Here is a 13,485-nt window from a genome sequence, read left to right on the forward strand (position 1 = left end):
TAAAAAGCACTGGTAGAATCAGCTGATTGCTTTTCAAAATTATGCGGTCTTTTAAAATGATAAATTTAGTGATTAATAGGGAAAAATACTGGTTTTCCATCTGTGTGTCTTAAATATTCACAAAATCTGTATTTTAGGGCAAACATTTGTGAAAGATAAAGTCTCTAGTAATCATTTTTCAAAAACAAATATTAGAAACAAAAATATAGAAAGCTATTCTAATCCTTGGATTTCAGTCTTCTCTAATATCTCAAAAATAAGGTTAACTTCACCAGGAAAAACTCAGATCCATTATATCAGATGGATAGGTGGATAGCAGTCTCTGGAATTTAAGGAAACACTAGTTGGACAAATAAAATATCTCACTGTGTCAAGACCAAAGGAATCCTCATGAATATATTATATCGTTCATTTTGTAGCAACCATCAATGATCATAGCATTGTTAGGCAAGGTTTCAAGGGTGAGCCAAATAATGCCTCTTTCATTGAGCCTAGAACCTCTGAAAACATGTCAAGCCGTGTTTGCAACTCACAACCAATCCACCGATAAGCCAAACCACAACAATCACATACAAGCCAACATCTCAAACCTCCCAATAGAGATGCCACAATCATGGAGACGTACTCTGGCATCAGTTTGTTTGACAGACTGTTAGAAATCCTCTTGCAGAATGCTGAAACATAAGACATTCTTACAATCTTAAATTCAAGGGGCTCCACACAATTTGTGATGGAAAGCTGGCTAAACCAATGAACACATGGAAAAATGAATACAGCTGCAATCATTATAGATTGACTGTTTCCCCTCTGCATTTCAGAAAGAAAATCTTTAATATTTGTCACTGCATTTTTTTAAAAATTAGAATAAGTCTTTTAGCAGCTCTGGCTGCCTGGACTATGGAATTGCTTATTAAAAATAAAACAACAACAACACAGCAATAATTGCGTGATGCTTCATGGAGCTTGCTCAGTACCCTCAATCTCTTCTTTAAACCTGCATTGCTGATGGGATTTATAAATTTCTCACAATGCTGTAGAAAAGACTGCATACAGATCAGAAGCGGAGTGCCCTCTGGTGCACATACAACATAAAATAAAATATTTATAGCACAGGATCTACATAGATACAGACGCAAAAATACAAAACTATGTTTTGCTTCCACATAAATGCTACACCAATCACTAGGAATTGTAAACGTGGATCATGAAGAAGCAAACCAAACTGATAACTTAACATGAAAGATTCTTTATGGCATAGATCAATGCAAGCTAATCCATTCAGGCAACCACTTGTACATTCCCCTATTTAACAGATTCCCTGGGCTTGGGAGGAGCAAGGAGTCTCTTGGGCTTAGTATATGACTCCTTTTGTGTGACTTATTTAATTTCAAATATAGAAAAGCAGTCAAAGTTAAAGGCCACAAATCTCAATCTCCTCCTTTTTCTTGGCCTTCGCTATTATGTCCTATTTATCTGCTATTTCTTTTTATCCCACTGCTATTTCCTCCAGCTTCTGAATGTACAATTACCTTTTAGGCCAAAAAGGATAAAAGGACTCAATTTCTCAGTGACTAGTAGAAGATATCGTTTCCACTTAAGCTAAAAAAGGTAACATAGCTGGTATAAGGAAGAAAGGAAATGCCATTCAAGAAAATTCATTTAAAAATGTGGGTTATTTAAAATGACAAGTTCAGCCTCAAAGTTGATTGGAATTTACTTTAAAGCAATGTAGCATTCTTAAATTCGGGGGTGATGCACAAGTGGTCACCATTATCTAGTTTTTCTGTGATACGTTACATCTACAAGAAATGCTTTTAAGTAACAAGAAAACACTACTATGGTGAATAGCAATAATAACCCTTCTGATGATAACCCTTTCCCATCTGAAACTTTCCCTTAGAGAAACTCATTTATACACAGTCTTCAAGGAAGATATCTCTGTAATTGCTTTCCCTTTGCTTCATACCTGTATATCTTGTATCTTGTGCTAAATCCCTGCCGGCTTCTGTCCACAAAATCTGTGTATTCCTGTGAGCGATGGAAGGGTCCCTTATCAGAGAGGAGCCAGTCGAAGGGGCTTGTGGCATGCTGATCCGAAACAGCAGCAACCGCTAAAACCCAGCAATGAAGACTCAGGGCTATCCACTCCCATAGAGCCATCAGAGAGAACAATTCAGCACCAGCTCTGCTCCGCCATATCATGCTTCCACTGGGGATTTAGAGCCTTCATTCTCTTAGCTTTCCCTCAACACCTAGACAAAATACACAGGCAATTAGTTAACCCCTAGAAGATTCTTTGCTGGCAAGTAAGGTGCTGAGGTGGCTAGTGCCTTCTTTTAAAAATCTAATATCATTGTTTTAAATTAGACGATAGCCAAAGTGAATAATAATAAGTAAACCGAAACGATTTCTTTTTTTTCAAAGTTCTATATCTTTCATACTTTGTGTCTTTTTGTACTTATTGGAAAATAAGTCACTGAGTCATAAGAGGCCTTATTATGACAGCGTGACACAGTGCATCATGAAAGCCTACGGAAGAACTATCAGAATCTTCAACTAATAATTCTTTTTTTTTTTGCTTAAACGTTTTATAACATTGGACACTTTCAAAACAAATGCTAAATATGTTTAATTATTTCATAAATTGTGCTATAAATTTTAATACTAGATGTATTTTATTACGTACTTTCGTTATTTTGAAAAATGCTTTAAAAATGAGTTAAAGATATACAGGTAGCATTTCCATAATATAGATAAACTTGCATGGACTAAAACTGTGGCTCTAAGAATACGTAAATAAATAAAAAATTGTGTTGATGTGCGTGTGCATGTGTGTCCATCTAGCTATCTCTCTCTGTGTAAATGGATGGATGGATGTGTGTGGGGGGTATGGGAGTGGAGGTGTGTATTTGCTCAGAAGTTTTTTTTCCCATTATTCTACTAGGGACAAACTTCCCTGATTATTTAATCAGAATCATAATTAAATTATTTCTAGGAGCTTTTATGTGCATATCTGTCTTATTCATGAGATAAATAGGCATACCTACAAAATTCATATACACACACAAACTAGACAATGCAGATTATACATAAACTATGAAACCACATACATTAATTTATTCAAAAAAGCATTCAAAATAAAGTAACAAGAGGTGCAATCCCAGTGTGGTATAGTATAAATGACATTACACAAAGCAACTGATGCAATGTCTATATGCTACACAAAATATTCCACAGACATTTTAACTCAGTTTTATTTTCCACCCTCACCAATCTTTTCCAATATTATTATTTATAGCACAGAGAACTATGCAAAATATAATTCTAACAAAAAAGTTTTAGTTGTGAGAGTTTTTAGTCAGCAAAATTTCTTTAGAAAGCAATAAAAATGCACAGTATTAAGTAAAATATTTTAATTATAGTAGTTGCAATATTTCTCTAGTGTTTGGATAAGGCAAATAGTTTTAATTTGCTTTCTAGTTATAACTCTATAATTCATAATTTAATCGTGAACTATTTTTATAATGAGAAATGTACAGCAATAATTTTGCAAATATGAAGTAACTCAAAACAGTGATACAATATGGCTGACATAGGTCATCAGATTCACACAATTAAAAAGATCAATACCCTCATACTACTATGAGTTGCCCCAATCATATCAGTTGTCTCAATCATATGAGCTGTCCCAATCATGTGAGTGTCCCCAATCATATGAGTTGCTGCACTGTAGTGATTAAGAAATGTCCTCTTTTGTAAACTACATAGGAAGTCTTATAAGTGAAGACAGTTTAAAAATAATTTATCATAACAAAGGATCATATCATATAACACGAAGACTTTGGAATAAGAGTTGGAAAATTCTGGATCTCCATCAATTATTTGTGTAAATATAGTGTTGTCAAATGATTCAACTCATAGCTTCAAATTCAGATGAAGAATATAAATATTTCGTAAATATTGTTTTGTTATGTGGGAGCTATACCATTTACTATCATCTCCTGTGACTAATAATTATTTCTAATTTTTCTTAAACACACACTTTTATTCTGCTGATCATATATATTCAAGCTAACAACATTTAATCAGTGTTACAAAAAAATTAAATTTTCTTACATAAAGCACAGAGACTAATGCCTAGCATGTGGTAAGGACATTAGGAGTGCTTCAAAGTATATTTCATACTGGTATGAAATCATGTAATTATATACCATAAAATTATACCAACGCTTGAGCTTAAGCACATGAGTTTGTAAGACACAAAGTGTTAACAAAGTAGGATATGATTGACCTACGTGGCATTTAAGGTCCTATTCTAAAATTCTATAATTTTTGAAGATATAGTTACCCAGAACCACAGTTTTTATTCTTTCCTGTATCAAGTATGTTGAAGATGTTTCGTCATCCTCATATTCCCTAATCTTAACGCAAAGGAAGATGCAAAGATTTTCTTAAATTATGTGTAGACGAACTGCCTAAAAATGTTAATATTAGGTTTTAATTATTTTTGGTTCTTCTACTTCTAATTTGGGTACATGTTTCCACTTCTGTTCAGAAATGAGTTTTTCTTAAAGCATAGTTTGTTAGTACATGTGGATATCAATCTTGTCCAAATTTAACTTAATTTACAGGATTTCTTGAAATAATTATAAGATCTTTTTAAAGAGATGTACAATAGAAAAAGTGTGGTACCCAACAGTTCCACTGAAGCTGTCTTTGAGAAACTGCCTCGAAGAGGTACAAAACAGAGAGAAAAGCACTGTTAGAATACATTAAGACAAGGATGCTGGCTTCCCCAGTTCCTCAGAACAAGTGGCCATTAGACTCAATTTTCACTAACAAAAGGACTTCATTCACCTAGTTTGTCACAAAAGCAGTAAATGCACAGTTGAATCACCCTTGCATATGAATACTAATTTTTAAATTATTACTGAATGGGCTGAATCGGTTCCTTTATTTGGCTTGAGTTAATAACCATATCTACCCTTGTGTGAGAGCTGACTTTATAGATAGATTGCCAATGACAAAAGTAGTGAATAAAGCCCCTTTGAGGACATTTGGAGGTCACTACTGAAGTAAACAGCTAAACTTACAGGTACTGCTAAGGAAGAGGAATCATGATGAAAGAAAATAAAAATTACTAAACTAATAAGTGAAGTCATCAATTTCACTCCCTGGAATACAGGGAAAGTGAAAAATGACCTTGAATCTACTATTCCTGAATATGTGTCTAAGCGACCAACAGATCAAATGGCAATGGCAATCTACAACATTTTCCAGAACATATAAGGGTGCATTTTATGAAGACTAAAAAGAAATTGAAGAAAGAAAAAAACAATAAAACATTAGAAACAGAGCAAAACGAAAACCATGAGTTCACGTTAAAAAAAGTGGTGTTTAACTAAAAAGTGATATTGATCAAGTTTTTCTTTGCATAAGGTAAAAGGAAGCCATAAGTATTGGAATATCACACTGTTTAAAAAATAGGTATTTAGTACATGGCCCGCTCTTACAACAAACTGTTACTCACAAAATAAAATTCACTGGAAACGTTAGCATCTTATACTTTATTATTTGCAAATACGCAATGGCCTTGAAAATCTGTGCAGAAGAAAGCATGACAAAAGGACGTTACATATACAGTAATATACACTAATGTATATAATATATAATAAATACATAAGATATTATGTAATATAGGTGTGTATATATAAATATATATATATACCTACTCACACATATATTCTAGTATATAATTATTGCTCCTCACTAGCTGTCTGTAATCCTATTCCAGGGTGCTGGTGCATTACTTTTATCACAAATATTGACATATCAAGAATTGGAAATTCATAAATAAAATATTTCCTATAATATTAAAATGAACTCAGTTTATAATATAGATTGCCAATGACAAAAGCAGTGAACAGACTCCCTTTGAGGACATTCAGAGGTCCCTACTGAAGTAAGCAGCTAAACTTAGGGCCATTACTAGTAAAGCTGAAACCACAAAGATAGAAAGACGATTATGTATCACTGACTTAGACATAAGGTCCTTTAAAGCAGTGGGTCATACAGAGGCTCATCTTTTAGACCACATTATCTCATTATCCAATATCTAGTTGGTTGTTCAATACTAATGATTACTATTTGTTAAACAATTGACATTGCATGCTATATAATTTCTTCTACATGTGCATTTGGACTGATTTTTGCTGCTAGCACATCCAAAATATTTTCTCAGGGAATAAAACACACTTGTGATTTTGCATATGCAAAGAAGTTTCATAAATAATTGTTTTAAAGATATGTTGTTATTTTGAAATATGTAAAGCCCACAGAAAAGTTGAGAGACTAGTACAGTAAACATGTATATTCCTCAGCTAGATTCACTGTTTATATTTACCACATATTCTATTCTTTCTCTAAAGAAAACTGACTGATTTGCCAAAGGTCATATAACCATTCTCCAAGTTCCTTATCTTGACCAACTGCTACATTGCTCTATAAAATAGCTCCTTAACATTCATAATCACTAATACTGAAGCTTGTAAGTGTAAAAAGTTGAGTTTTCAAAATGAATGAAATCTCCAATTCCCAAAGCCATTGTATTTACTTAGAAGCCACATTTTCACAAATAATTTAGTGGAATAGATATTATATAGTATTCTATTAAAGAATAAATATTAGAATCATTTTATTATAAAATACATATACTTATACATAATAGTCCCAGAATCTATTAAAGCATATAGCATATTATATTGTCATATATTACATAATAATGGTAATTATTTTATTATATGTTGGAATGAATGATAGCCCTGAAGTAACTTCATTAAATATAACATTATATAAGCAAATAAATGATAGAAGAGTTAAATATATTTTAACTGTATATTTTCAAATGTTTGTCCACTTAGTTACTCATTGTTTATATTCCTATTTGATAGAATTATTATTATAGAAAATCAAAATAATAGAGTAAATCTTATTGATCACCTACAATGTGCAAAATACTCTGATATGTTTTGAGATGGGAGTGGACCATAGGTATCACTAAAAATACCATTTCTGTCCTCAGAAACTTACAATCAAATGAAGGCCATATGGAAGGCAGGAAACACACCCTGTGATACTCTCTGTTAGAAAGCAAGACCTCTGTCAACTAAATTCAACATTTTCCAAATTTTTCTCTTTCTGGTTTCCTTATCTCATAAAGGATACTTTATTCACTCAAATACTTAAGCCCAAATCCTACTTTCCTCTACTTTTTCACTCATTGCACACGTCTAACCAATTCCCAAGTTCTATGTGTTCTTCCTCCTAAGAATCAAATCTATCATATTCTCTCCACGCTCACTTTACTTGACTGGGTCATTCTGTACCCCCAATACTACCGCCATTGCCCCTCTATTGTGAATCACTACAATAACTCCATAATTGTTCTTTTTAACATCCACGTGGCTCTTCCAGTCTGTTCTTTTTACTACAGAATTATCTTATTAAAAAGTTAAATCTGAACGTACGACTCTTCTACTCTCATTTGTGTAATTGTGCCTTTTGCCTTCTGGATAACACTCAAACTCTTTAAAATAATTTATAAAATTATCTTCCCTTCCTTAGCTTTTCATCCACATCCTCCCTCTGTGGGTATGACACCACCACTATCAAGCAGACAACCACTTTGCTTCAGTCATAATTTTAGTCCTTGAGTTCACCTCACTTTCCCCCCATCCTCAGGATCTTTGCTTATGAAGTGTACTCTGCCTGAACCATTCTTTCTACGTAGATCCCTTCACTGCTCAACCCTGACCTATCTTTGAACTTCAGACTAGATTGTCACTTCCTCCACAAAGCTTTCTATGACTTTGCGAGGTTGGTTGGTCATGATTCTATTACATAAGCAATTATAGCACATTTATATTGCATATTTATTTATATATTTTGTCTATTTGTCTGCATATCTCCGTTCTTCCCAATTAGACTTAGTTTTAGGAGGACAATGACTGTTCCTGTTTTAATGACAACTGAGTACAGTTAGGGAAGTGACTGAAATAGTTACTTAATAAGTATTGATTGAGTGAATGAATAAATGATGATTAACTAAGAACCAAATCCAGGTATAATTAACGTGATATGGACCGCAAGATTAAGGAGACTCCTTCTACATGGAAAGAAAAAAGAAAGACTTACAGAGGGTTTGCATCCAAACTATACTCAGGATGACAATCTCTTTAACAGTTGAGAAAGGAAGAAAATGGTGTTCTAAGGTAACGGTTTGGTGTCCAAACCATAAACATAAATGGTATGTTCAAGTAATATCAAGGTAAAGCATTCTTAATATTCAAAAACTGTTAATAACAAGGATATAAAAGCACCATTATTAATTATTAGCTTTAGGTACAGTTATAAGGAATTACCCCGGTCATGTACATAATTGTGGAAAACTCAAAATCTTTGCATTTATGTTGTATAATTCATAGTTTCTAAAATAGACCAAATGAAGCAGAGTTCACAGATAAAGACAAACATACATCCTATTCTCACTAAGGAGCATAGCGAATGTTCCATTGTGTTGTCACTCTTGAATTTAAATAATAATAATATAGAAACAGCAGTTGAATAGCTTGCCCCTCTTGGTTTGGAAAGTCATGTTCTACAGATAACTTTAACTTAAGTCCCTCCAAACCTCATAGGGAAAAAAAAGACATTAATGATGAAAATGATGTACTATTTTTATTTCCTTCACAACAAAAATAACCTTTATGGAGCTCTTTTGATATGCCAAGCACTTTACAATATTTCCTTCTTTCACCTCCCAGCAACCCAATGTGGTATATATTATTATCATCATTTCCTTGTTTAATGATTGAAGTTCAAGGTGAATAAACATGCAGCCGAACAGGGATTCAATGGCACTGGTCTTCAAGTCAAACGGAAAAGCACGCTATCTCTGTTAACACCACACTACAACCTAATTAGAACTGACTGCGGATTGAAGTTATTTATTTAGGATTTTTGTTGGCACTTAATGAAATCCTTTTGAAGAAAATAAAAATTTTAAATGGAATATATAAATAATAGAAACAGAAAATAAAGTTAAAATTAAAATGAGAAATTTTTATCTCAGGCTATTATAAGTAAGTGATCTGAGTAATGACATATTATGGGTTTTTATAATATAGTTTTTCATGTTACAGGTTTTCAAAGTATGTCTGCTTCGTGTAATTTAATGTTTTCAGTGAAGATTATAGTTTAATCAACCAAATGTGATTCCATTTAACATCTTTTAAGACATGTACTATAAACTAAAGAATCAGAACTTTTCAGTTTTTTCAGATTACATGTGTTATCAGGTTAAAAAACATCATCATAGTCAAACTGATTTAATTTACTTATCCTCCCGTCAGAGAAAATGCAAGATTAATCCAATAGGCTAGATTACTCAGTGTTATTATAAATTGCTTTATAGTATTATTAAAGAAAAAAAAACCTACCCAACAAATATAAAACAGAATTGGTATCTCACAATGGGAGACAAAAAATGTATGTGGAATGAGATGACTTTAATATCTTGCTAAAATGCAGTCCTAAATTTTTAATTAAGGTCACTTTTCTTATATTCTCAGACATACCAGATCATATCAAAAATACAAGGATCATTTCTAACAAGTATTATTTTAAGGAACAATACTGTGAAAACTGAGAACTACAGCTAAAATATACATACATGTAAATTTTATAGTACTCTATTTCAGGAAAGATCCCAGGATATTATAAAAACAGTTTTAAAGGCATTGCTTTTCTAGATCAGCAGTGAAAATCAAGTACTATGTTAGATGAACACATTCAAACATATAGGGATAACGTAATGCATCATTTTCCAAATGCATATATGCATATGCATTTTCATCTTTGAATGTTTATGACCTATATTTAGTATAGTCAGATTAATAAATGAATGACAGCTCAATTATTGAATAATTTACATCATTACTTTAGTAATGATGTTTTAATTTACAACTTTAGTTAAATACCAGGTATGATCTATACTTTTAGACTTCAAATGTCCTAAAATTGTTCTTACTTAATAGATTAAGTGTCTAGAGACACTGTTTATTTAAAGGTAATGAATTTTTAAATAGAGTAGAATTCCTAATTGACTAGAATTCTGCATTTTATTACATAAAGATGTCAAATAACTTTTCAAGATATAGTTTTGCATACATTAACAATGTGTGCCATTTTCCATATGAATAGGTAGGATTTTGCCACTCTCTTTTCTGTACTCCACCAAAAGTATAGAGAAAAGATTGCTTTATCTTTGTGCATCTGTTGAAATAAACAGTAATGTGTAGAAATGGTAAGAAAGTCATTCTGACTTTTAGCTATACAACTTATCACTGGGTATACCTAAGAATCACACTAAACATTGTTTTTCTTTTCCTTGTGCATTGATAATTCTTTCAATTTCCCTCCAAAAAGTAAAACAAATTTATATAAAGTTAAAAAATATTGATAATCCCTAAAGCAAAAAAATACCATTCAACTCCAGGCCTCACAGAAACCTGAGGTCATCCAATCAGGGAATACAAAAAAGAATGGAATTTACTCTTATTTGAATTAGCCATTCCTTTTGAATTTTAAAGACAACGAACTTCCTGGTGGGTTAATAACAACCTTAAATCCTTTTGAATATGGTAGTTTGAAAATTATTAAAATAAATGTAGACTGGATGGGTTTCCATTCATGAATCTTCTAAAATTTCACAATATGCTAGTATTATCTTCTTTTAACACCTTTGTTTGTAGGACCAGATTATGAAGGGCTTGCTAGCAGGAATTATGTTCCAGTAATTCCTGTGGCCTCTAATGATTAATGCACTCTAATGCATATAGTAAGTTTCTGGAACGTGCACTGAATTGAATGCTCCTTATTTTTTTTTTTAACTTTATGGGCTGTTTGAGCTGTTATGGGCTGTTCACTGTAAAAGAGACTGCGATTATATTGATATGTTAGCAACGCATGACTATTGTATTTTTTCTCTTGTCTTTGAAAAAAAACACAAAAACTGAGCTGCCTTGTTTTAAATCACGTTGTATAGGTTAAGCCTGGCATTAGAAGTGAGTTTTTCTAGTCATTTAACTCTGCTAAGCCTGTATTCCGGAGGGTCATTCTCGTTATTTATTTTAGCTGATCAAGCAATACAGTGCCTCTGAGTTACAGCTTTAAGTGTTTTCCATCTTAATGAGGGTTAGTATTCCTCTGAGGAGTATATACTGCGGAGAGAACTAATCTCCTGCTTGATCCTGTCAATACAATCTTGTCCTACCAATAAATAGGAAGTTAAATGCTACTACATAATGGAAGAACTGATTAGTAAAAATGAAGAGAAATTGAGCTCCATTCCTTAATTCTATCCAGCACCTAAGGGAAATTATTCTCAAAAGCCCAAAGTTCAAGAGTCACCTGGGTGATCTTTATATTTTAAATATAAAAATCTCAGTACTTCAACATATGTGATTATATAACAAAACACTTCGGTAGGCTTCTGATCCTACTTAATTCATAAAGAAAGTGGTCAAGGACTAAAGAATAAACTTCAGATGCAGGAGGTTTAGAATAGTCTATTTAGATTATAAAATCTAATTTTAAACTAAAATATGAGCAACGCTTCAGAAAATTTATAATAATTAGTATTTTTGACTATCAAAACAGTGAAACAGAAGACATTTTAAAATAAAGATTAAAATAATCTACATATAGAAATGGAGTGAAAATAATAGTTACCCACATCTGGATCTAAAATGGTTGTTATAACTGGCAATTTGATTCTGCTTTTTCTGGCATAGTCTGATTAAAAAGCACTCTGATTTGTGAGGAGAATAAAACATTTCCTGTCAGAAAAAAAATTTTGTCACATAAATGCAAATTTAAGGGGAATTTAAGGAAGTAGTTCATTAAAAAAAAAAACGATACTTTGTGAAAATCTATGCAAGTACAAAGATAGTAAATCTTTTGCCCCTGACTTTATGGACAACGTCCTCAGTAACAGTTTTGCAAAGCTTTAGAAATGCTTTAAAAACACTTTTTTTGGTAACGATCATGGGTAAAAACTGAAACTATAGTACTAACTTGTTCAGCAAAGGCATTTATCCTGCTGTAAATAAAGACTTACTAATATTTTCTAAGAACAAGACATAACACCAGGATGAAGTTGAAAAATCTTGGAGTTTGGTAACCAAATGGACAATAAATCTCTTGATCTATAGAAGGACCAAAAGTTACCTTGAAATTAACCAGGGCTACAAGGTGAAATGAACTTTTAATGAGAAGTTATTATATTGAGAAATATAAATAGGAATGTATCTTCTCAAGTCACACACAAAGGAAATATTGCATTTAAGGAACTTTCAGAGAAAGTTCAGTAAAATTATTAGAAAGTTTTTTTTAAAAAGAGTCTTGCTTATTTAGGCCATAGGAAAAATTTTTTAAATTTCAAAATAATAATCTTCAGGTTCTTTTATCCATTTGTAAGACAATGAAAAGGTTCAAACTTTTTTAACCTCAGAGTGCATGGTTATAAATATTCTCAGTGGACTCAAATTTATCTTCTGATCCCGGTTACAGATAGCATTCAATTCATAGGATGATAATTCCTTTAATAATGTGATAATTCCAGTATAAGCAACAAGAGGCAGAGATTTTTGTGTTTTATTCATTAATGCATCTGTAAAACTGACAAAAGAGCTGGCACAGAGAAGACCCTTAATAAATATACGATGGAGTAAGAAAATTAAATTTGCAAAGTAAATTCTTATAGTGTTAATCTGATTTTTTTTGGTTAATTGGTTAATTACTGAAAAATCAAAAGTTACAACCCACTGGAAATGTCCCAGTTAAAAAGAAGCTAACTTTTTTTGGGAAAAAAACCCCGATAAGATGTCAACTAAATCACTACTCTGAGAATTGTTATGGCTTTATTTTTCAGGACGGTTCCGGTTCCTACATTTCTCTTTAGTAGTTATCCTTTAATACTCTGAATAGAAAATATATCCTTTATGGACCTATCTCTATACTGCAGAATTTGACAACCCTCTTCTCTCAAAGAGAATTATATTTACAACATCAAAGTTGGACATGCATGAAAATAAAATGTGTGGTCAAGCATTAAATTTGCTTTAGTGGATTAATTAAAACAAAGTATACTTCAAATAACAAAAAACTGTAAGCCCCATACAAGCAATTGTTGTATCCTTTCATTGTTAAAGTCCACGGGTTTTCCCCAGTGCACACCATTGATCAGAAATCCAACAAATATTTTTTTTAGAAGAACCAAAAATGAAGTAATAACAAAAAGAGTTGATCTACAACAGGGAAACAAATCCATCATCAGGTAGTTAAATCTTTCTTTGCTGTTCTCTAATGCCTTCTCAACCAACAACTCAAAAAGCATGTCGGAACTCTGGGTGTTTCTAATTAAAG

At 32.2% G+C, this 13,485-nt stretch overlaps 1 protein-coding gene across 8 annotated transcripts in view; it reads right to left on the reverse strand.

Annotated features, from left to right (window-relative positions):
* The window catches only part of BRINP3 (BMP/retinoic acid inducible neural specific 3), a 394,820-nt gene that overhangs the window by 370,339 nt on the left and 10,996 nt on the right, over positions 1 to 13,485 (reverse strand). For 6 of the 8 annotated variants that reach the window (XM_070602587.1, XM_070602593.1, XM_070602589.1 and 3 more), the window contains exon 2: positions 1,967 to 2,252. The exons of the other annotated variants lie outside the window; for them this stretch is intronic. In XM_070602587.1, the coding sequence (XP_070458688.1) occupies positions 1,967 to 2,202 (236 nt within the window). In that variant the 5' untranslated portion in view covers positions 2,203 to 2,252. The remainder of the gene's footprint in view (positions 1 to 1,966; positions 2,253 to 13,485) is intronic. 8 annotated transcript variants of the gene reach the window in all.

Source organism: Equus przewalskii, chromosome 31 (genome assembly GCF_037783145.1).
Source record: "Equus przewalskii isolate Varuska chromosome 31, EquPr2, whole genome shotgun sequence".
Lineage (NCBI taxonomy): Eukaryota > Metazoa > Chordata > Mammalia > Perissodactyla > Equidae > Equus > Equus przewalskii.